The following is a 26045-nucleotide window of genomic DNA, read 5'->3' as shown; positions in this document are numbered from 1 at the left end:
TGGCTGACTCTGAACCTTTTCCTGGGTTGGCTGCCTCAACTGCAGCCCATACCCAACCTCCACAATCAAAATCCCGCCTTTGTCAGGCACTTTCTCGTGAAAATGAAATGAAAAATGAAAATCGCTTATTGTCACGAGTAGGCTTCAAATGAAGTTACTGTGAAAAGCCCCTAGTCGCCACATTCCGGCGCCTGTTCAGGGAGGCTGGTACGGGAATTGAACCATGCTGCTGGCCAGCCTTGGTCTGCTTTAAAAGTCAGCGATTTAGCCCTGTGCTAAACCAGCCCCTGAGAGTTGCTCGGGCTGAGCTAGGAATTTTACCAACTGCTCGCCGCGAGGATGAAAATTCAGCCTTATATTGTTTATGCCAAGTCCATAAATTGTCTCTATCACCAAATTATGTTCGGGGTCAGTATTATTTCCATTTAGCTTGCAAATCTAATCCAAGAGCATCACCCTGCATTACAATTCTATGAAAAACCAGGAAACTATTCGTCAGGATCTAAACGCATACATTTTTGGATGATTAATCATTTCTGACAGACTTATAAATCATAACCTGGAATATGTAACACCATCCCTTAACAAAGAGGATTATTAAGATTAGCCAAGTATGATTTGGGGGGCAAGTGCAATATAAAAGACCACACTGTCGTTGATCGTTTATGATTAATCTGTTAGCCACTTACAAAATTCCCAATAAAACAAGCACTGTCTGTGCAATATGCTCGCTGCCGTCATCCTAGACTGAGACTCTTTGTGTTCTTCCACTCGGCTTTTGAAAAAATCCAATGCTGGAAACATTCAATGGTCTAACACTTGAGTTGCCGCTGGCAACAAGATATGTGAGTTCTAATCCAGTATCATGTGGTCACATAAGAGTTACTTATGGCAAGTTACTGTAATTTTAACTGTCAGCTGCCAGTCTTTATTTACATTATCCGTGTCTGCCATGGCTTTGAACACCTGAATCATGCCCCCATATAACCTTTCAGTTACTGATGAAAACAATTGAATTTTGAATATATCTACATAATATAAAGATCAAATTCCATAAGCAGATCTATTGCTCTTCTCTGAACCCTTTCTTTTTTTTATATCCTTTAAACAGTAGTAATTGGTTAAATTTGCTGTTTTAATTAATTGGTACTAAACTCCACCATTATGTTAAAGCTACATTACAATTTGAGAATAAATATGATTAGCACCTAAGTTGTCATTTACTGATATACTGGTACATGCAAGCCTACACATACAAGGTTCTGCAAATTTCTTCCGAATCTCTGCATATTATAAACCTTTAATTACTGTTGACAACATAGATAGATAAATGTGTCCAATCGATATTCCTCTGTCCAATAACAATAGTCTGTTTAAATTAATACCCCATTAAAGAACCAGACAGTGGAAATTTGAGGATGCATTAAATGCTGCTCTTCAAACATTACCTACCTGTAATTTCACAATACTCCACATTCTCAAGACAATTTAACCAGATTAAGAAATTGTTCATTGAAGAATCCGACCTGAAGCATTTTGTCATTCACTGCACTTTAATCATTTTGAAAGAGGAAACATGTTGCCAAAGCTTTTTGTCTTGTACTCATCAGGACAAATGCAATATTATCAGGTTTCAAACCATCACAACAATTTATACAATAATAAAAACTGAAAATGCTGAATACATTCAGCCGGTCTGGCAGCATCTGGAGAGAGAAACAGTGGGCGCATTCTCCAGCCATTTGCTAGTGGCAGGGTTCTCTGGTCCTGCTGGCAGCACGCCCCCGCCAGCGGGTTTTCCGGTGTGGAGTATCTTCAATGGGAAATCCCATTTACAAGTGTCGGGAGTAGAGAATCTAGCTGCCAGTTAATGGAGTGTCAAATTCTCAGTCCTCACTAGCAATGGTAGTGGGGCAGACTCGCATCGGAGAATCCCGCCCAGAGTTAACTTTTCGGGTCTAAATTACCCTTCCACAGACAACAATTTATACTACAGGAGAAGGTGCTGATTGGCTGGCAAGTTGACTTGATTGGCCATGTCCTTGTCATGGATAAAACAGATGGAGACTATAAGGGCCAGATTCTCCACTGCCTGATGATTGGGCGAAGAATGTTATGTGGAGCAAAAATCGGGTTTGGCACCCAGCGCCGATTCAGACACCATGCTTCAGTCCCCCGTTGGCGGCAGTGAGGTTCACGCCCGTGCCAGCGGGCCCATGCCATTCCATTATTTGCATGGATTTAACTGTGATTAACGGGTTGGATACCGGATGCTACCATCCTCTGTGATGCTTCACCCCTCTCAGGCGGACGTCACACGGGCGTGAATTAGTATTTACAAGCGCGACCCGGGAACCATGGCTGTTGAGGTGAAGCAAAATGTTTCAGTCTTGCTGGGGGGAGGAGGGGGAGTGTATGCCCAGACCACAGAGAGTAATGGGGAACGACTTGGTGGCAAATGCGTGCATTCGTGGTGTCCTCCAAGGATTGAGGTGGTCTTGCTCAGACCGCCATTTCAGCAGTATGTTATTGAAACCCACCCCTTTGCTGCACCGTACAGGCTCCTGGCTGTTCACCTTGCTGATTGCTCACTGCTCAGAGAGCCTCTGGTCATGTGGGAACCCAGCCAGCTAGCCTCTCTGGAAACCCTCAGACTCAGCAGTATCATCAATGGGATGGGCATGGTCATGCTGAATCGCCGGCTGACAAGGTGTTGGTACACCTCAGTGCACTCCTCAGCAGCTCAGCCCTACAGCAGAGGATGCAGGGGAATTGCAGAGCTCACTCCAAAGAAAGGGCACATGCACCGTGCCCACTGGAACCCTTCCTGACACACAGCCCCTCTCAGAGTAGAAGCCTCACCAGTGACGCTATCAGCTAGCCCACCCTTGAGGATCGTGAGATATCTCCAAGCGTTGCATGTCCACCGCGCTCCTGCTTCTATCTATCCTTCCCCTGGCTGGTAAACCTGGCCAGCTCTCAGTTACATCCTGTGTGTTACACCCAGGCTCCAAATCACATTGCAGCTAAGCTCCCAGCAAACACACACATCCCTCGCTCACCCCTGTCTATTGCACCTGCCTGCACACCAGCCTGTTAGCATGGAGATGACTGGCAGCACAAATTAACCGTCTCCATTGCACAACCAGTTGCCACCCTGCTGGCAGGATAACACGCTCACTCAGTGAGGAGATCCACAGTAAACTCCACCGGTTGCGGCAGCCACTTTTGCCCCTGTTGACAGGGATGGGTGGTGAAGATAGAGGCTCCACACATCACACGCCAGACACTGATGGGGATAGTGGTATAGTGAGGCCGACAACATATCGAAGGGGCCTGGTAAACAGTGGGAGGCGGGAGTGCACATGTTGAGGGTGCCGCAGCTGTAAAACTCAGGGTAACAGTGTAACTTGGTGAACCAAAAACAGAATATGCTGGACAACCTCATCAGATCTGTCAGCATCTGTGGAGAGAGAAGGGAGCTGATGCCTCTTTGTCAAAGCTAGAAATAACTGGAAATAGAATCAGATTCACACTGTTGTGGGAGGGTGTGGAGCAAAGGGACTGGATAGACAGCTATGATAAGTGGAGATTGACAAAGATGTCTGTGTGGAGGTCCAAGATCAAGGCGGAGAACCGCTATAAAGACGCCCATGCAGCAACCAGGAGCATTAGGGAGCGGTGCATCAGTTTGCTCTAGATGTGTTTCCTTTGCCTGGACTACTCTGGTGGGGCTCTCCAATAGAGCCTCAAGAGGGTGGTGGCCTGCTGCTTCCTGCACAACACTGCGCACAATAGGGGGTGACATGCTGGAGGAGAAGAAAGAATGCCAGGCCTGATCTGATGTGGACGATGAGAGAGGTGTCCAGGAGGATTTGGGTATGGAGTCTGAGCTGGCGGGGCAGGCCGTCCAATGTGTGATCCAGGGCCACCACACATGGGACAAATTCATCACCTCCCGATTTACCAACTGGGAGGCCTGGCCTCTGGCAGCTCTGCTGCCCTATCCCAACTCCGCATCCCAGCCACCCATCCCCCACCCCAAATCTCCCCACAACAGAGTTTCTCCACCCCAAAACCTCTTGCCTCTTTTCTGTCCCTCAGTCCTTCATCCACCTTCCCTCTGACCTTCCACTCCTTCCCATTACCATAGCTCCTCCCCATCACTACATGGTGTTGGCCCTGTGTTGGCAGCTTCAGCGAGTCTTGTCCACGGGATGGAGGATGATGACAACTCGCTGTGAGATTAGTTTTGGTGCTCCTCATCGTTTGACAAAGTCTGTTTCCTGCCTTAAGGATAATATTCCATTATCTGCCCGGGTGATCCCTGCACATGTGGTGGTCAATCCATCACATGGGGGTAGGGGGAGGGGAACTGCGGGAGATGGTGAATGGTTAGGGCTCACTGGTGGAACCATCAATTCACCAGACACGTGTTTCCGATATGAATCTAGTCTTTAATCGACTTACTTCAGAGCCAGCCTGTTACCCGTTGATGAACTCTTAGGAACTCAGGCTGACTCTGGACAAGGGTATTTATACAGCTGCACTAGGGGGAGGAGTCATGGGCGGAGCCAAGGCTGGAGCCCAGTACAAGTTCCTGAGTACTCCCAGAGCTACTCCCCCTAGTGTTAGGATAGCGCTACTGCGCTTACACAGACTGTGTGAATTATCATATATACATATATATTACATTCACCACACTCACCCACTGGGAATGCTGTTATACAAGGCAGATTCACACTGCTGCCTCCATGCCCTGCCACTTCTCTCAGGGAGTCACCATGTGGGACGTTCACGTGTCATGGGGGCTTTGCCCATCCCAACTTCCGCAGAGCCCTCTTCCCACCTGTGGACAGATGGCACCCAGACACAGCACATCTGTCATACCCATCAGACAGAGGTTAGATGCAGGTTGGACTGGTGGTGCAAAAGTGATTAATGGTGACTGCGTACAACAGTGTGCTCTAACTCCTAACTATTGTCTATGTGCTACACTGGTGCTAAATTAAATGTCATCCACCATCTTTATCTTGCGTGGCCTACCTCTCCATCTAGGTGTTACCCCAGACAGCACATGAAGTGGAGACTGCCTGCTGCGTGCCTCAACCTCTGCCCTCTGGAAGGACTGGGCATGGATGGGTCCGGCCAACTTTTGGGTGTCACAGGTGATGCCTATTCTGCTCGCTGTTCATGAGAGGTGCCAGTGTCAGGAGGTGAGAAGTTCAGAAACGTCTAGGTATTCCAGCCTCTGTGGGAGGCACTGGCATGGGCCTGTTGGTCGTTCTGGGTGAGTGTGCTTAACACTCAATTTGGCTCTGTTTCTTTACTTAGCTCTGGAGTCGCCAGGTATCGTTAAGATACCGCCACAAGTTCAAGGTGAAGTTCAAAGCAATAAAACCATACACCAATTAGTAAGTTCAAACAACTGAGTTTATTATAATACAATTATAATAACTACCCATGCACACGCTAAAAGGATTAAGCTATTCCTACTGCTAAATAAACTAATGCTTATCTTGAAGGAACTGCCGGGTCAGGGAACAAGGCCTCTTGCCCTGCTCTGGTCTGCAGACTTCAGGTTGGTATGAGTTAAAAGGGGTCAGGAGAGTCTATCTCTGGTAGCGATCATTGTGAGACACTTACTTGCTGGTGGCTGCTGTCTGAACCCTCTCCTCTCTCTCGTTCAAGGTCTTCTTGGCAAAAGCTGGTCGAGGTGCTGGTCCACGGAGGAGTGCTAGTCAAGGAGAGAGGAGGGCTGGACGAGAAGACTGAACCATGTGTGGGACCTGTCTTTTATAGGTCCCAGGGATCCACGCCCCTTTGGGCGGACTCCCTTACCTGCTTGGAATCGATTGGGTCTCTTCCCAATCAATATGTTTGAATCCCCCCAATACTGAGGCTGTTCCTTAGCTACTGGGTGGGCTTTCAGGCTCTTTGTTTTCGAACATTGCTGGTGCCGGGGTGTCTGCTATTCTTTACAATGTTGCAATCACTTCCCCATTTGTGTCCATTGTATCTGGAATCGTTCCATTAACATGTAAACTATCCCGGAGATTGCCTCATTAGTATGCGGAATGTTCATTTCGGTGCTGTCTGCTTTCTTAGCAGACAGAATCCACACCTGCTTGATGCAGCCTGCTGGTGCTGCAAACATTGTCCATTTTATCCTATATGCTTTGCGTTCCTCCATTTTGTATTCAGGGAATGGCCAACTTCGGTGGCTACAGGCCCCATCACTTCCTCCTCCCTCTGGGTGATCGCTGGCCCCCAGGCTATTCCATGGGACAATTGTGAGGCTGGAGTGAGCTCCAGAAGTTCCATCATCGCAAGGTGCTGCCAGTCCTAGAGGCTCATCCTTGTCTGAACCATGTTGTTGATGCCCTCAGCCATGATGCACTGAGACTGGGACATGTCTCTCAGTGAGTGAGACATGCCACTCACTGCCTCAATCATGTCCCTCTGTATCGGCGACATGTCCCTCTGTGACTGGCCAAGTTCAGTCAGTGTCTGGCCAATACTCACAATGCCAACAGCCATGATGCTTTGTGATTGGGTCAAGCTCTAGAGCTCCAGTGTAATGTCTGTCTGCAGCCGGTACATGTCCACCTGTGACCGGGCATTCCTGTCCTTTGCCTCAGTCATGGAGAACACTGTGTGTCCCTAGCCTTGGACATCATGACACATGGCTCTGACATCTCACCCCAGGCCTTCCGCTGTGAACGCCGCCCTTTCAGCGTTGGTCTGGGTAGCATGCAATGACGGCACCATCTCCTACACCTGGAGGTGGTTGGACTCCTCTGGCTGTACTTGTAGGTGCTGGAAAGTTGCTGACACCCTCCTGTGCATTATGGCTCTGTGTCTGCATCTGCACCAGTGATGGGATGATCTTTTCAGAAGCGTGACAACTGCCTGGGTGAAAGCTGTTTCCTGGGATAGGGCAGCTCTCCGACTGTCCGCTCCCTCAGGAGTCCCTGCCTCCACCCGATGTACTTCAGCATGTGTATGCTGCTCACCAGAGGGTGACCCAGGAACCTGATCGCTAACATTACCCATCAAGGTGACAGTCCCTGCGATGGTGAATGGTGCAGGTGACAACAGTGTCAAAATATTGGTGACTTTCCCGGAATGTCGTGAGACAGCATTGCAATCAGGATCTCACCCTCGCTGGAAGTGATCCAGATCAGCATATTTAAATGAGGCATTAGGGTCATTTAAATATACATTTGCGGGATTCCCCGGTGCCCAGGACTGAATGGCGATGCCTAGGAGACCTCGCCAGGGTGTTATTGCTTTCCTCAAATGTGGACCAGGCGCAATGGCACCCTGGGGAGCCGAAAACAGGGGAGGCTGAAAGTGGGGGGGGGGGGGGGGGGAGATCGGGGAAGTCAGAAAAAATGGTGACCCAATCTGCGAGAAGCCTTCCCTGCTGTGCTTACAACAGGAAATTACTCTAAGTGCAGCCTGGCAGAGAGAAACTCACAAGGCCAAAAAAATGGCAAAGTGCCGTTGAATAGAAAACAGTTTCTCAGCAGCTGCAAATCCAAGAAACCACGTTTAGCAGGGTGCTAAATGTGGTCAAAACCAGACAGATTTTCTCCAGTTAAATCGCGGCCCATAACTCACCAAACTGTACGGAACAGGGATAAGTGCTAACAGTAATCTTTTGAATGACAAGAGGAATAAAGAGCCCAACAAGAGTGCACGGATCCACCCTCAGTTGCTCTGCACTTCAGGGTTACACGCAATGCTCTAAATTACAGACTCTTATTTACAGATATTAAAAATTAACATTTTTATTCATTGAAAAATTGTACTGCTTACCCTTATCACATGATGCTTTTTGGTCAAGTTTGGCAGTTTAAAGATTTGACACCAGTAGGTGGTGTCCTTTGTAGGTATTGAGACCTGTCTTGAACAAAATAAACCCAACAGTTGAAATTTTTTTTCTCGCTGTTTAAGACAATGTTTTTCAGCAACAGAAAAGAAAAGCAATTCATAATGTTTACATAATATTTTGTTCTTAGTATTGTAATATTCGGCTGGAAACTATTAATTCTCAATTTCGTTATACTTACGTTATAATGTCTTATGTTAAATACAAGTACGTCATTAGGAATATAAGCGTCCACCACAGGGTTCAATAAATGAAGACTTTTCCTCCCACGCTTTGTTGAATGATACTGTGGACCATCTTGTTTCACATCTTCAGGGTGATAAGCCCAAATCACCCTAACTGTGTTATCCTGACCACAAGCAACGGAAAAAGACAAACTGTGGAATAATACATTGATTCTCTGATTCTAACAACATGAAACAAATCATTTAAATTATTCACTAAACTCTTTAAAAAATATCTCACACTAACTCAGAGAGAAAATAAGCTCCTGGTCATGCCAGTAGAATGCGAGAATATATCGCCACAGTAGCACAGTGGTTAGTACTGTGGCTTCACAGCACCAGGGTCCCAGGTTCGATTCCCGGCTTGAGTAACTGTCTGTGCAGAGTCTGCACGTTCTCCCTGTATCTACGTGGGTTTCTTCCGGGTGCTCCGATTTCCTCCCACAGTCTAAAGATGTGCAGGTTAGATGAATTGGCCATGTTAAATTGCCCTTAGTGTCCAAAAAGGTTGGGGGGGGGGGGCTTTCCAAGGGCCGGTGCAGACTCAATGGGCCGAATAGCCTCCTTCTGCACTGTAAATTCTATGAAAACAATAAGATATACATTTTACAAGGGTTTGCCTGAAAGTGGTCTCATACCTTGTGCAGAAGAGGTTTACAAGAATGGTTCCAGGGATGAGAAACTTCAGCTGTGAGGATAGATTGGAGAGGTTGGGACTGTTTGTTTAGAGAGGGCTAGGTCAAGAGATTTCATAGAAGTGTTCAAAATCATGAGGGGCTGGACAGAGTAGATGGGGAAAAACTGTTCCCGCTCGTAAAAGGATTGAGAATTGAGGGCACGAATTTAAAGTAATTTGCAAAAGAAGCAAATATGATGTGAGAATAAACTTTTTCACACAATTAGCAGGCTGTGTCTGGAATGCACTGCCTGGAAGTGTGGTGGAGGCAAGTTCAATTGAGGCATTCAAGTAGGCATTACATGATTATCTGAATAGAAACAATGTGTAGGGGTATGGAGAAAAGGTAGGAGAATGGTACTAAACTAAGTTGTAATGCCAATTTGGCGAGCCAGTGCAAACATGATGGGCTGAATGGCCTTCTGTACCATGACAATTCTGAATTTGATCCAAATGTGGAGATACCAAAACATCATACCTTGTTTGCATTCAGTTATCACACGTGCATCAGAAAGGGTACAGACAAAAGCAGGTTTGCAGAGAACGAGTGATAAAGAAAGACTAAAGAAATTTAAGATTTGCTTTATGGAAGTATTAGCAGAAAGGATCTCAAGTATATAACATCGCAAATGTTACAGATAAAGTAAATCCAGACCATTACATCTAGGTCGGTTATTAAATTATTTATAAATTGATATTAGAGGAAAGTAACTTTCCATCAAAAACTTTGTTGTTCAAAATATTTGGAATAATTTAACAACAGAGACAAAAATGGTTTATTTGAAATAGAGATCATGATGAGATAACTGAAGTTGGTGACAATGATGAATGGAGACCCCGGGCTGGATTCTCCACCACACGACACCGGGGCAACACGGTGGCAGAGTGGTTAGCACTGTAACTTCACAGGGCCAGGGTCCCAGGTTCAATTCCCTGCTGGGTCACTGTCTGTGAGGAGTCTGCATATTCTCTGTGTCTGCGTGGGTTTCCTCCGGGTGCTCCGGTTTCCTCCCACAGTCCAAAGATGTGCAGGTTAGGTGGAGTGGCCATGATAAATTGCCCTTAGTGACCAAAAAAGGTTAGGAGGGGTTATTGGGTTACGGGGATAGGGTGGAAGTGAGGGCTTAAGTAGGTCGGTGCAGACTCGATGGGTCGAATGGCCTCCTACTGCACTGTATGTTCTATGTCTACACCGGAAACGTGGAATGCAATCGGGTGGAGAATCAGGCGTCCACAGAAAAATGAGGTACACGGCCGATGCCTGACCGAATGCCATGCACCAGGGCCCCGTTACTGCCGCCAACGCGATTTGCGACCCCGCCTGTGACGGCATTCAAAACTGGCATTTGCACCCTGACGCAGAAATCGCGGCCGGCGCGGGGTCCAGTTTGGCGCCCTAATCGGGCCCGGGCACTAAAAATCGGCGTCACCGTAGCGTACACCTTGCCACCGGGGACCATTGCCAGAGGCCCACTCAGCAATCCTCTGCCCCCGACTGGCCAAGTTCCCGACGGCGTGGAACTAATCTGCTGCTGTCGGTTAGGCTGCTTGTGTGGTGGCTGTGGACTCAGTCCGCAGCCGGCCTGGTCGGGGGCGGGAGGATTGGAGACCGGGGGGGGGGGGGGGGGGGGGGGGGGGGGGGGGGGGTTCATTATAGGCAGCTGGGGCATTAATGTGCGGGGTTTGAGGGTTGGGCGCATGGCCGATCGGGGGTTCTCTTTCTTCGGTCTGGCTCCACGGTCCGAGTCCACCATGGAGCAGGCAGCCGCTGGTGGTCGCCGCCATGCGCATGCGCGGCCTCTGACCCGATGTGCAGGGGTGGGTATCTGCAGCAAAAGCTGCGAGATTCACTCCGGGTCCCTGCTAGCCCCCTGCAGGGCTGTGAATTTGTTTCACTTTTTTGCCTGACTTTCAGGAGTAAAACTCCACCGTCTTGATGCCGGCGTGGGGACACAGTCTCAATAATGGAGAATCCAGCCCATGATTTCAGTTCGGCCCAGTATTTTCTGGGCCTTCGTGATGCTCCGCCCCTGTCAGGCGGAAGTCACACAGGCGAGATTTGCGACAGATATTTATAAATGGGGACTGGGCGCCATGGCTGCCGAGTGGGGGGAGAGAAGCCAAGAAAAGTTTTTTATATTGTTACATGTTGTTAAAAATTGTGGCTGTGATGAACGGTATTAATAACTGCCGTAAACGGTACCTGACCTTTAATACCTTGCCCCTTTAAGAGGCTTGGAACCCTGGGGGACTCCTCCTCTGGCTGCGCCCCCAGGAAACGGTATATAGGATAAGGCTCCATGTGGCGAGCACACTTCTCTCGAATGCTGTCCTGTTCTCTGTAGATTAAAGCCTTTTGATTACCGACCTCGCTCTCGCGTCGTAATTGAGGGTGCCTCAGTGGCACTTGGTGGGGGGGGGTCTGTGCCGGGAGGTGTAGTGGAGATCAACCTGGTGACACCTCAGTGGATTCAGAGTGTCGCCCCCAGGATTGGGATAGCCTGGCTCAGACCCGCCATTGCTGCAGTATTTGTTTTAAACAAACCCATTGAGTACAAGGTACAAGCCCTGGGTTGCTCACTCTGCTGACTGTTCACTGTGACCTGTAAATGTTCACAGACCCTCTGGTTATTTGGGAGCTGCCCCTCTGGAGACGCCCTGACCCCAGGTGACCTATGAGTGGGAGGGCGAAGCCAAACTCAATCACCGGCCCACCAGGTGCTCTCACTCCTGAATGCACTCATCAGAAGCGCAGCCCCACTGCCGGGGAAGCAGAGGAATAGCAGAGCTCACCCCAAACAAAGAACACATGCACCGTTGCCTTTGTCACCCTCCCTGGCACACTGTCTCACTCAGGGCAGAGGCCTCACCAGTGACAAGATCAGCAATACCACCCCTCAGGACCGCCAGCTTTCTCCAAACCCTGCCTGACCACATGCCCCTTTTCACATCCATAGTTCTCCCAGTCAAGTTGTCACAAATCCTTCCTGACCCCCACCCCACCCCCGCCGGACCCACAACACACTGCAGCTACACTCCCTGTGGATTCCCACCCCCTCACCCAGCCACACCTGTAGGACTTGCCCACACACAAGCCTCTAAGCATGGAGGTGGTTGGTGGCACTTGGTGACCTCCTCCACCCCACAACCAGGTGTCACCCTGATGGGATAACACATTACCCACCCGGTGAGGGAATCCACAGTAGACCTCAATGGAGGGAATAGGAGAGGGGCCACAGAGCCTATTGCTGACACGGGCTGCAGCAGACACCAGTAACCCCATCGACAGGGATGGGTGGTGAGGATAGAAGCTCTCTGCTGACACTCACCGATGGGGTATTGTCCAGAGGCCCCAGACCGACATGGAGAACTGTTATAACAACAGTCATACAGCAAACAGCAGTGTCATTTTTTTAAATAACTTTAGAGTACCCAATTATTTTTTTTTCCCAATTAAGGGCAATTTAGCCACAGAATGCTGAAGGAGGCTGGAGAGGAAATTGCTGAGGCCTTGACAGAAATATTTGGATCCTCACTGTCTTCAGGTGATGTCCCGGAGGACTGGAGAATAGCCAATGTTGTTCCATTGTTTAAGAAGGGCAGCAAGGATAATCCAGGGAACTACAGGCCGGTGAGCTTACGTCAGTGGTAGAGAAATTACTGGAGAGAATTCTTAGAGACATGATCTACTCCCATTTAGAAGCAAATGGACATATTAGCGAGAGGCAGCACGGTTTTGTGAAGGGGAGGTTGAGTCTCATTAACCTGGATAGAGTTTTTCGAGGAGATCACAGAGATGATTGATGCAGGTAGGGCAGTGGACGTTGTCTATATGGACTTCAGTAAGGCCTTTGATAAGGTCCCTCATGGCAGACTGGTACAAAAGGTGAAGTCACACGGGATCAGGGGTGAGCTGGCAAGGTCGATACAGAACTGGCTAGGTCATAGAAGGCAAGGAGTATCAATGGAAGGCTGCTTTTCTAATTGGAGGGCCGTGACTAGTGGTGTTCTGCACAGATAAGTGCTGGGACCTTTGCTCTTCATAGTATATAAATGATTTGGAGGAAAATGTAACTGGTCTGATTAGTGAGTTTGCGGACGACACAAAGGATGGTGGAATTGCGGATAGCGATGAGGACTGTCAGAGGATACAGCAGGATTTAGATCGTTTGGAGACTTCGGCGGCGAGATAGCAGATGGAGTTTAATCCGGACAAATGTGAGGTAATGCATTTCGGAAGGTCTAATACAGGTAGGGAATATAAAGTGAATGGTAGAACCCTCAAGAATATTGACAGTCAGAGAGATCGAGGTGTACAGGTCCATAGGTCACTGAAAGGGGCAACACAGGTGGGAAGGCAGTCAAGAAGGTATACGGCATGCTTGCCTTCATTGGCCGGGGCATTGAGTATAAGAATTGGCAAGTCATGTTGCAGGTATATAGAACCTTAGTTAGGCCACACTTGGAGTATAGTGTTCAATTCTGGTCGCCACACTACCAGAAGGATGTGGAGGTTTTAGAGAGGGTGCAGAAGAAATTTACCAGGATGTTGCCTGGTATGGAGGGCATTAGCTGTGAGGATAGGTTTAATAAACTCGGTTTGTTCTCACTGGAACGACGGAGGTTGAGGGGCGACCTGATGGAGGTCTACAAAATTATGAGGGGCATAGACAGAGTGGATAGTTAGAGGCTTTTCCCCAGGATAGAGGGGTCAATTACTGGGGGGCATAGGTTTAAAGTGCGAGGAAGGCAAGGTTTAGAGGAGATGTACGAGACAAGTTTTTTACATAGAGAGTAGTGGGTGCCTGGAACTCGCTGCCGGAGGAGGTGGTGGAAGCAGGGACGAAAGTGATGTTTAAGGAGCATCTTGACAAATACATGATGGGAATAGAGGGATACGGACCATAGAAGTGTAGAGGATTTTAGTTTAGACGGGCAGCATGGTCGGCGCAGGTTTAAAGGGCCGAAGGGCCTGTTCCTGTGCTGTACTTTTCTTTGTTCTTTGTTCTTAGCATGGCCAATCTACCTAACCTGCATATCTTTTGGTTGTGGGGGTGAAACTCACGCAGACATGGGGAGAATGTGTAAACCCCAGTGACCCAGGGTCGGTTCTCAGCACCATAGTCCCAGTGCTAACCACTGCGCCATGTGGCACCCCAAACAGCAGCGACATTGAGCCGTGAATCGGTGTCCTCAAGATGAAGTTCAGATGCCTGGACCACTCTGGTGGGGCCCTACAATATAGCCCCAGGTGAGTCTCCCACATCATGGTGGCCTGCTGCATCTTGCACAACACCATGCAGCGGAGGGGGGACATGCTGGAGGAGGAGGAGGAAGAACAGCAGGCCTCATGTGATGAGGAGAATGCGTGTGATGGCTTGGATGATCAGAGCCTGAGTCCCGAGCAGGCACTGGAGGCCGCCCAAGTGTGCTCGAGAGCCACCACATATGGAACAACCTTATGACCTCCAGGTTCGCTGACTAGTGGGCCTGGCCATCGGCAGCACAGCCTCCCTGTCCCACCTCTTCATACCTCCGCATAGCCACTCTCATCCTCCCCTGCCCCTCGTCCCGTCCCTCCAGCTCCTCCCCCCCCCCCCCCCCCCCCCCCTCCCCCGAGGGTCCTACCACCATCACTACATGGTGTTGGCCCTGGGTTGGCAGTATCAGCAGGTCTTGTCCATGGGACGGAGGATGATGGCGACTTGCTGTGAGATGAGCCCTAGTAGAATCATAGAATTGACAGTCCAATAGGAGGCCATTTGGCCATTTGGACAATTTAGCATGGCCAATCCACCTAACCTTCACATCTTTGGACTGTGAGAGGAAACCGGAGCATCCGGAGGAAACCCACACAGACATGGGGAGAACGTGCAGACTCCACACAGACAGTGACGCAAGCCGGGAATCGAACCTGGGACCCTGGAGCTGTGATGCAACTGTGCTAACCACTGTGCTACCATGCTGCCCTGGTGCTCTTTATCGTTTAACAAACTCTGACTCCAGCCTTCCTCTGTCTGTCTGTGTTGTCCCTGCATGTCTGCTGTCCATTCCAGCGCACAGGCCCATATATCCTCAGCAGAGTCAGGGGTGGGATTGGATTTGGGGGAGCGAGGTTATGGAGATGGTGAACTTTGATGGGTAAGCTGTCATTCATGGCCCCCCCACATTTCTGGCTGCGTTCCCAGCACCTCCGAAAGTGACCAATGATGGAACGTACAATTGTCCTTGGTGCCCTGCCCGTGCCATCCTCCAACACACACACCCCACACCACCACCTTCCCACACCCTCCCACGAGGCACACCTTTGACAGCCAGCCCATCCCTTCTACCCTCCTGTCAGAGGATTAGGCAGGTTGTAATGTTGGTGAAACAGTGTTTAATAGTGACTATATACAATTCTTGTGCCCTGATCACTAACTCTACCCAATGTGCTGCACCTGTGCCAACTCAACTGATGCCTAACCTCTTCAATTTACGTGGTCTTCTGCTCCTCCTACGTGTTTCTCCAGACAGCACATTAGACGAGGAGGTGGCCTGCTGTGAACTGAGGTGCCTTTGCCTCTGGAGGGCCTGGACCTGGATGGGCCCAGTTGCCTTCCGGGTGGCATAGGCGATGGGTGCCACCCTGTTCTGCCAGTTGCCCATGAGATGCGCCAGTGTCAGGTGGGGGGGATTCAGAAGTGCTGAGGTCTTCCGACACCTCCTCTGTGGGCGACACCGACAAGGGCCCCATCACTTCCTCCTCTCTCGGGTTGTTTGATGGCCCCTGGGCTACTCCATGGGATGGATGTGAAGCCGGAATGAGCTCTGGGGCCTCCACTGTCACTTGGCTCTGCCAGATCTGGAAGCCCGCTCTTGTCTCAACTAAGATCTCGATGCCCTCAGCAATGGAGCACAGAGACCGGGCTATGTCCCTCTGCGACTAGCCCAGGTCAGCCAATGTGTGGCCAATGCTGTCAATGTCCACAGCCAAGAACCTTTGTGACACCTGCAAAGATGGAACACACTCCCGCTCTCCCTCGCGGGGAGAGTTCAGACGATCAAAATGAACGTACTGCCCAGGTTCCTCTTCCTGTTTAGATCCATTCCGATCTACATCCCCAAGGCCTTCTTCAAAGCGCTGGACAAACTCATCATGGCGTTCGTATGGGGGGTAAAAATGCTAGGATCCCAAAGAAGGTCTTACAAAAAACAAAAACGAGGGGAGGGCTAGCCCTCCCGAATCTACAATTCTACCACTGGGCAGCAACAGCCGAGCGAGTAAGGGGATGGATCCAGGAGCCAGAAGCTGAGTGGGTGCGTGCGGAGGAGGCCTCCTGCATGGGAACCTCCCTCCGGGCCCTCGCCACGGCAGCACTCCCATCCCCACCCAAAAAACACTCCAGCAGCCCAGTGGTGACAGCCACCCTCCAATCCTGGAACCAACTGCGGCAGCAACTTGGCCTGACCAAAATGTCGAACAGGGCTCCCATCTGCAACAACCATAGGTTCATACCAGCACTGACTGACGCCACCTTCAAAAGGTGGAGGCAGGACGGGGGGACACTGACAGTCAGGGACCTATACACGGACGACAGGATCGCAACACTGGACGAACTGACAGAGAAATTTCAGCTAGCTAGGGGGAACGAGCTACGGTACCTGCAGCTCAAAAACTTCCTACGAAAGGAGACAAGGACGTACCCACAACCGCCACGACAGACACTACTGGAAGACCTACTGGACGCAAGTATCCTAGAGAAAGGGAACTGTAGTGACATGTATGACCGACTGGTAGATAGGGACGACACCGTACTGGACGCAACAAGAAGGAAATGGGAGGACGACCTGGGGATGGAGATAGGGTGGGGACTCTGGAGCGAAGCACTGCATAGGGTCAACTCCACCTCCACGTGCGCAAGGCTCAGCCTGACGCAACTAAAAGTGGTACATAGAGCCCACTTAACAAGAACCCGTATGAGTAGGTTCTTCCCGGAGGTGGAAGACAGATGTGAACGGTGCCAAAGAGGCCCGGCCAACCACGCCCACATGTTCTGGTCTTGCCCCAGACTCGTGGAGTACTGGACAGCCTTCTTCGAGGTTATGTCCAAAGTGGTGGGAGTGAGGGTGGAGCCATGCCCGATAGTGGCGGTCTTCGGGGTTTCAGAACAGCCAGATCTATTCCTGGGGAGGAGGGCGGACGCCCTTGCCTTTGCCTCCCTGATCGCCCGCCGTAGAATCCTGTTTGGCTGGCGGTCAGCAGCATCGCCCAGAGCTGCGGACTGGCTGTCCAACCTCTCGGAATCTCTCCAAATGGAGAAAATCAAATTTGCCATCCGAGGGTCGGACGACGGCTTCCACAGAACGTGGGAGCCATTCATGCAACTGTTCCGGGACCTATTTGTGGCCAATGTACAAGAGGAAGAATAGTCGGGGGAAGGTAGCGGGAGGGGGGGGGGGGGGGCCACAGGTTCGGTACGGGGGTTCGATGGCTAGCTAAGGCCCAAAACCAAACTAAATAAACATGTTGGGGGGGGGGGGGGGGGGGGGGGGGGCGGGCGCAGTTACTACTACGAAGATGCTTACCTGTAAATATGTATGTTAATTTTTGCGTGTTTGTTTGTTTTTTTTGTTTTTTTTTTTCTCTCCTAACAATTTGTAATTTGTTCAAGATAAAATATGAAAACTGAATAAAAACATTTATAAAAAAAAAAGAACCTTTGTGACTGGGTCAAGCACTGGAGTGCTGCAGCATTGTCCCTGTGGGCCTGGTCTATGGCTGCCTGTTTGAGCCTCAGCCATTAGCCTCACAGTGTGTCCCAAGCCTTGGACATATTGACTCATGGTTGCAACTTTCTCACCCAAGGCTTCCACCGCGGACGACACTTGTTCAGTGCTGGCCTAGGTACCACGCATTGTCGGCATGATGTCCTGCACCTGAAGGCAGTTGGACTCTTCCAACTGCGGCTGCAAGCGATGGAAGGTTGCTGACACCCCCTCATGTAGATCTTGGCTCTGTTTCTCCATCTCTACTATTGATGAGATCATTCTTTCCAGAAGCATGAGGCCTACCTGGAGTACATCCAATTCCTGGGATCCAGCAGCCCTCCGACTTCCCACTCCCTTGGGAGTTCCTACCTTCACCTGATCTGCAGCAGCATTTAATGACATGTGCACCAGAAAGTGTCCCATGACCCTCTTCACTAACCTGGCCCTCTGAAGTAATAGTCTCTGGGATGGTGGAGGGTGCAGGTAAGTGCAGTGGCAGGAAATCAGTGTCATCCCCGGACTGGTCCTCCGGGGTGTGCTAGGCTTGCAGGGGAATAGCCCGGACGGGCCGGGTTCATCAGATGGTGATCCTGCAAGACAAAAGAATGAAGAGGGACCACAGCAAGCCACCGTTTAAGTTTGTTATGGACAAAGAAATGGACAAGTTGCAAAACAAGGTTCTGGACTGGAAAGCGTTACTTGTGGGGAAATCTACAGAAGAGCAGTGGGAGGTGTTCAAAAAGGAAATGTCATAGAATCCCTACAGTGCAAAAGGAGACCATTCGGCCCATTGAGTCTGCACTGGTCCTTGGAAAGAGCACCCTACTTAAGCCCCATGCCTCCACCCTATCCCTGTAACCCTATCTAACCTTTTGGACACTAAGGGGCAATTTATCCTGGCCAATCTACCTAAACTGCACATCTTTGGACTGGGAGCACCCGGAGGAAACCCATGCGGATACTGGGAGAAAGTTCCACATTCATGAATCGTGGAGCAGCCCTTCTCTGGGCCATCTTCTTGGCTAGAATGTGAATTTGTGGGGAGTGAAGGAAGCTCCAGTTTGTCAAGCTCTCCGGTGCCAATTCTGGCCCCAGTGAATCTGGCGACGGAACTAATGAGAATTGCGCCAGTGGGCAGTGTGCTGAACCATTAGCATGTCCAGGGCTAATGCGCCCAATGGGTACACGAAACCCACGCAATTCAGTCTCGGCGTCAACACTTAGGGCGGGATCTCTGTGCGGTGATGCCGGAATCACGAATCGTGTTCAAGTGGAGAATTCGGCGTTAACCGAAAATCAATGTAGGTGCCGGGCACCCAACAGAATGCCATGCTCTGGCATCTCGATGGCAGCGTGGATGCATAATCATATCATTAATGGGCCCGACCCAGTATTCTCTGGCCTCCTGGTGTACTCTGCCTCTGCCAGGTGGAAGTGGCGCTGGCGTAATTCACTTGTGGTATTTAAAAACGGGGACGGGCGCCATGGCTGTTAAGGGAGAGAGATCAGTTTCAGTTGGCTGGGGGAGCGTCTGCCAGGGCTGGAGGGAATAACTGGGGGCGACCAGGAGATAGGCCGTGGGCTAGGGCCGTGTCCAGGCAAGGACCGCCATTTCTGCACCCTGCAAAGCATCCATCTGTCTGCGCACTCCACTGACTCTTCGTGGTGTCCCGTGCAGAGTTACATCGGTCTTATTGGTGCCGCCCGCCATCCCAGGTCACCCCCTAGGAACTCCCAGACCAGAGCCGAACCATCAATGGCATGGGCATGGTGCATCAGGTGATGGCACCCCTCAGTGAACCCATCTGAGGCACCGCCCACTGCAGAGAAGCAGGGGGAGAGCAGAGTGCACACCAAACAGCCGACACATGCACCGTGGCCTTTGTCACCCACACTGGCAGACCCTCCTCTCGGGTAGAGGCCCCACCAGTCGCATTATCAGCTAGCCCAACCCGCAGCAACACCGGCCCTCACCATGCCCCACTTACCCAATGCGCACCTTCTCCCATCCACCTTGCCCCCGATAGGTAGACACAACCCATGAGTCGCACAAAGGACCCACGGCACGCTAGAGCTACGATCCCAACGGGTGCCCACCCCCTTGCTCAGCACCATCTGTGGGCCCCACCCGCACACATGCTACCAGGCATGGCACGGTTGGTGGCACATAGTGCCCCCCACAGCCAGGTGCCACCCTCCTGGCGGGGTATCACACGGCCCACCCAAGGTGAGCATACACGGTAGACCCCATAGGAGGACGCCGGACAAGGACTGCAGAGCATATTGCTGGCTGGAGCACCCCCTCCCCGATGACAGGCACCATGGAGGCCAGGGGCATGGTGCGGGAGGCAGAATGTTGGTGGGAACAGCCAGGGCTGGGGCTAGGATCGGGGGAGGAGGGGGATATGTGGGGGAAAGGGCTGCAGTGTAGTGGCAGGGCCACCGTGTAGCCCAATGAATTTGGTTGGGCACAGGAGTATTCACCATCCTAACGTGTCTGTCTTTTACCCTCTGCAGAAAATGAGTTTCGGAGTCCAGCCATGCATGGCTGCCATCTGCCTAGATGGCACAGCCCTAGTAGACGCACTGAGGCTGCGTGAGCAGGAGCTGCTTGGGGAGGACCCTGCAGAACAGGAGCCTGCCCCAGAGGAGCAGGGGGTGACAATGGAGAGCTGGCCACCCAACAGGTCGAGGAGGAGGTGGGAAGGAGGCATCACATCAGGTCTCATGTGTACCAGCAGAGCCTGCCATTCGAGGACATGCTGGACTGAGCCTGTCGCCGCTGTCGATGGCTGAACAGGGACAGTGTGCGACTCTGCCCGATGATGGTGCACCTGGAACCGCAGCTGGAACCATTCCCCGTGGCCATCAAGGTGACTGTCGCCCCAAACTTTTATGCCATGGGGTCCTTCCAGGCGCTGAGCGAGGACCTGCTGGGATCTCGCAGACCTCCGTGCACAGGTGCATCCGCGCTGTAACAGATGCCCATATGCCCGGGCGACACAGGATATCACCTTCAACATAGACAGAGCCCACCAGGTTGCCCGAGCAGCAGGATTCGTCACCATCACAGGCATGCCTCAGGTCCAAGGGGTGATCGATGGGATGCATGCCCTCCTACAGCACCAGCACATGAGGAGGTGCCCTTCGCAATAAGAAGAGAATCCATTCCCTGAATGTGCAGCTGGTGTGCACCCACCAGATGTGGGCTGTAGTGATATTCAGATATCAATATACATGATCAATGTATGTAAATGTAGTACAGTCATTTCAACACTAGATGGCTCACAGTCAGATACTATAAGAACTGGATTCCCGCCTTTTTAAAGTCAAATGACATTATGGTGTGATTCAGAACAGTGAACAAGCAAGATATAGAATAGCTAGAGTGAGATAAGTTAGAACTAGTTTGTTATAATAGTGTATAGTTACATAGTTATCTGTATTGTACTTTAATTCTTTATGTTAGTTTAGTATTGAGTAAAAGGACTCAGTTTATTATTTTGTTACTCATTAAATAGTTTATTTTTCAACAAGAAGACTATTGGTCATTTTATCATCCTGGCGGATTCAAGAGTAATATATATATTTTTGATAAGTCATTATTTAAAATATAACATGGGCGACAGGGGTTATCTGCTGCAGTTGTGGCTGATGACGCCTATGCGGAGGTTCCAACCCAATGCGGAGGCCCACTACAATGAACCCCATGCAACGACCAGGGGTGTCATCGAGCAGTGCATCGACTTGCTGAAGGTGCAGTGCCTGTAGCATTCTGAAAGGGCCCTCCAGTAGGAAGGTCTGCCACATCGTGGCGGCCTGCTGCGTCCTTCACAATGTTGCGCAGCAAAGGGACAATATGCTGGAGGAGGTAAAGGAATGCCATGCCGCGTCCAACAAGGAGGGTGAGGAGGATAGACAAGATAGGCAGGACATGGGGCCGAGGCAGGCAAGGACAACCTGATTCTTGCTCTTCATTTCCCCTCCCACCCCCACACCAGCAGCCCCAGCCCCCTCCGAGCCTGCCCACCATCTGTGCTGCAGGGTGGTTGCCCTGGGTTGGCAGTATCAGCAGGTCTGGTCCATGGGGCAGAGGATGATGACAACACGCTCCACAATGTGCTCTGGTGCTCCGCATCATCTGACAACGTCTGACACCAGCCCCAGTCACATACCGCTGTCTGCCCAGTGATACCTGCATGCGTACTGGCCATTCCATTAAAAAGGGCCACAGACCTTCTGGGCGGTGCAGGGGTCTGGGGCTAGGGTGTGGGGGTATGGTAAGCCATTATGGGTCACTGACTGGGTAGGCTCTACCACACAGCGACCCGCATCTCTTGCCCAGGCTCCTGCTGCCTCCAGAGCGGCCAATGGGGACACTGACACGTGCTGTCCTGAAAAGCCCGCATTCTACACGGCTGGCCACCACACCCTCTGCACCCAGCCAGTCCATCCCTTTCACCCTTCAGATAGAGGCACGAGGCAGATCAGAAGATTGGTGAAAAGGTGTTTATTTGTGACGGTACTATGTACAATAACTGTGCACGAGCCTCTAACATTATTCTATGTGCTGCACCTATGCCAATTTAACTGTGTCTAACTTCCAAACCTCATGTGTCCTAATGCTTCTTCTAGGTGGTTCCCCCAGGCAGTACACCAGCTGTGAAAGCAGCATGCTGCATTTCCCGCCCTGTGACCTGGGTCCCCTTTGGCGGTGAACCTCGGGGCTGCTCTTCATGGTGCCATCTTCTTGGCTGGAATGAGTGTGTGTGTGTGCATGCGTGGTGAGGGGTGGTGGTGGAGTGCTTATATACAGCTCCAGCTTGTCAGGCTCTCCAGTGTCAATCCTGACCCTGGCGAAACCACTGCTGGTGTCAGTTGGAATTGCATTCGTTCCACATGGAGCGAGCGCAGGTCCATTGATACGTCCTGAATGGCTCTGGGACTGGCGTCCCCATTGGGACTGTGGAACACCTGCCATTCAGTCTCACCGTCTCTCAAGTCGCGAATCCTACCCTACATATATCTGTTCAAACAAATGTAAACAATCCCATGACAAAGTATAGCAGGGGCTAACAGATCTTTTTTATTCTACGATTTTTCTACAATTTGTCATTAACCATGAACAAGGTGGTAAGTAAGATGGATTTAGAATTCAATTCAGTTAAAAGTGGTGATAAACATTCAGCTAATCATGTCTGCGCTGTAACAATGATCTCACCACTCTTCAAGCAGCAAACGTAGAACGTCACAGTATAAATGATGAAAAATTCAGTCATCACCAGTGGAACATGGGGTATTTGTGGGAAATACCTAACGAACAAACTCAGCATTCCCATTTTAGCTCTCAGATGCTGCATGTGCCTATACACTTCTGTCACCACTGTGACCTCGCAATGCCTGTTAATGTAACTGGTAGAAGCTGAGAGAGGAGTCTGTCCGTTTGATGTGATGCTGCCAGTAGGATGCCGCTTCCAGGGAGAGATAGGTTAATACAGAGCATTCTTAATCTCAGTGTCTCAAATGCTAACACTAAAATTCCAGAAAAGATTGTGCGAACCGTGAAGGAAATTTATAATTGATGCAAGAGTAGGGCATAGGGCAGTTGTGTGAAATAACATGAGTGTTGTAAAGTGCATATTGTCATTTCTATGGTTTCAAAAAGAAAATAAGGCAGCACGGTGGTGCAGTGGTTAGCAGTGCTGCCTCATGGCACCGAGGACCCAGGCTCAATCCCGGCTCCGCGTCACTATCTGTGTGCAGTTTGCACATTCTCCCCGTGTCTCACCCCCACAACACAAAGATATGCAGGGTAGGTGGATTGGCCACGCAAAATTGCCCCTTAACTGGATATTTTTTTAATTTAAAATTTAAAAAGAAAACATACCTGCATTCTATAAAGTCTCTCAGTCTGCAGTGTAAAGCCTATTGGGGACCAACACTTTATTATATAAACCAGGGAAGATTTAAAGCCTCAACCTATTGTTCGTGAGACCTTTTGAGAAACAAAAGGGTGATGACTTTGACCTGAAGAATTATGAGCTAAATTTTCTGGTCAGAAGCTCCTCGCAGATTTTAACGATCACCAACCAAAATAGCTGTTAGAGCAATTTGCTTCACCCCATCTCCTGCTTCTAGATTTTGCTGGTCAGAGAAAAAGAAAATTGCCATAGCACCTGCAATAATGCTTCTTTCATACTTCTCAAGTTGCTATAATGAATCAATTAACTTTCCAAATGAGAAACATTTCATCCATCTAGCTGCAGACTCCATAATAATTATCAATAATTGTTCAGTGTTAAAATTGAATAGCTCGTTCAGCTGCCCAGGTCACAGACGTCATTGCAGACAGCATGATGGAGAAAACCGCAAGACCTTTTACGTGCTGTGGAGGCAATCAAGTGGCACAAAACTAATAGCTCTGTTACCATCAAGAGCGAGAAAGAGATCCAGGAGAAGTAGCATGACTTGAAAAGGGCACCACAATTCAGCATCAACAAAGGACAGATATGGAAATAAAAGATGAACATGGGAGCTAATGTGAATGGGAGCTTTTACAGAAACGTGCAAAACAAACTATGGCCACCTAGACAAATAAATTACTGCCAATAGGATTTTAAAAATTCTCTTAGCATGAACTAGAAAAATTACAATTTTGAGATGTAATGTGTTAAAATGTATAGAGAAATGAATGAATAAGACATTTGGAATAGTAACCAGCCTCAATCTACAACATTGTTAAGCTCAAAGGTAGATGTTTTACTTCAGGGGTCAAAAGTTTAAACCACCTCTGTGCCGGCGGGATTGGCGGGGTGGCCTGGCCCGCGATTGGGGCCCACCGATCAGCGGGTGGGACAGTGCCGTGGGGACACTCTTTATCTTCCGCCGCCACCACGGCCTCCACCATGGCGGAGGCGGAGGAGACCCCCTCCACCGCGCATGTGCTGGTGGTGACGTCAACGGCCGCTGACGCCCCGGCGCATGCGGGACCAGCGAAGGCCTTTCGGCCAGCTCCGACGCCGGGCGGCGTAGCACCAAAGGCCGTTGGCGCCAGTTTTGGCGCCGGCTGGCGGAGCGGAAACCACTCCGGCGCGGGCCTAGCCCCTAAAGGTGCGGAGAATTCCGCACCTTTTGGGAGGCCCGACGCCGGAGTGGTTGGTGCTACTCCGCTACGCCAGGATCCCCCGCCCCGCTGGGTAGGGGAGAATTTCACCCCTTATATTTGAGGTCGCTCGTTCTGATTTCACCTGCAAGTGGAAACACCTTCTCTGGGGCGATTTTATTGGGCAGCACGGTAGCACAGTGGTTAGCACAGTTGCTTAACAGCTCAGGGTCCCAGGTTCGATTCCCGGCTTGGATCACTGTCTGTACGGAGCCTGCACATTTTCTCTGTGTTTGCGTGGGCTTCCTCCGGGTGCTCCGGTTTCCTCCCACAGTCCAAAGATGTGCAGGTTAGATGGATTGGCTATGCTAAATTATCCCTTAGTGTCCAAAAAAGGTTAGATGGGGTTATGGAGACAGGGTGGAGGTATGGGCTCTTTCCAAAGGATGGTGCAGACTCGATGGGCCGAATGGCCTCCTTCTGCACTGTAAATTCTATTCTAATTCATTGACTTTTATGGAGCCTGCAAGAACGGAAAACATGACATGTGGTTGACTGGAATTAGGTGGGATGCAAAATTTTGATTTCTCGACGGCAGGTGAGATGACGAGGTTAAGTCAGCGACGTGTTTGTGGCATGTGCGTCTTCATGCCAGACAGCGATGGGTTTGTACTTATAATGCAATTACATTCCACAAATATTCAATAGTTCTAAACGTTTTTCAAATAAAACCCCACCTTCAAGATAAAGTCAGGGCACATGTGAATTTTGTTGTACACGGTTCATGTTTGTTTAAAGGTGGTGTGCACCAATTAGCTTTGTGCAGTTGAGTCGGAGGTCAGCAGTTTTCGTTAACTCTGATAGGGGAAAGGCAGCTTGGATGGAGGCTCGAGACTGGCAAGAGTGAGTCATTGGTGAGGGGCATGAGGTGTGGAGTGGGGTCATGGTCATAGAGGAGTAGAAGAGAGGACAGAGGATGAGGTTGGAGGGCACGGAGGAGTGAAATGGGAAGGGCGTGGTGTACTAGATGTGGTGGGGACAGTCAGTCAAGGTAAGAAAATTATGGACCTATAGGGAAGTGTCAGTACTGTGTATCCAACTAGCTGGCAAGAATCCTCACAGTGCTTTGTGTTGACCCACAACATTTTAATTATCCCTGCTGAGTGTGAACTTGGACCATAATCTTTACAAAGCATGGAAGGGAAGGTCGGCTGAGCCTGCACATTCACCGTGTTCTATAGAGTAACAAGTACAACTCTGGACACTAAAATCCACATTCAATAAAGAGTGAATGCAAAAACATAGGAATATAGGACTTAGGAGGTAGGCCATTCAGCCAGTTCTGTCATTCATTAAGGTAATGACTGATCTGTTTGTAGTCTCAACTCCACTTTG

At 50.1% G+C, this 26045-nt stretch overlaps 1 protein-coding gene across 1 annotated transcript in view; it reads right to left on the bottom strand.

Moving 5' to 3' along the window:
• Positions 1–26045, bottom strand: part of moxd1 (monooxygenase, DBH-like 1) — a 109731-nt gene that overhangs the window by 58666 nt on the left and 25020 nt on the right. The window contains exons 3-4 of the mRNA XM_038799875.1: positions 8079–8246; positions 7825–7908 (exon numbers count right to left, since the gene is read on the bottom strand). Coding sequence (XP_038655803.1) covers positions 7825–7908; positions 8079–8246 — 252 coding nt within the window. The remainder of the gene's footprint in view (positions 1–7824; positions 7909–8078; positions 8247–26045) is intronic.

The sequence above is a fragment of the Scyliorhinus canicula genome, chromosome 6, assembly GCF_902713615.1.
Source record: "Scyliorhinus canicula chromosome 6, sScyCan1.1, whole genome shotgun sequence".
NCBI lineage: Eukaryota > Metazoa > Chordata > Chondrichthyes > Carcharhiniformes > Scyliorhinidae > Scyliorhinus > Scyliorhinus canicula.
This window is presented reverse-complemented; position numbering and strand designations above follow the sequence as displayed.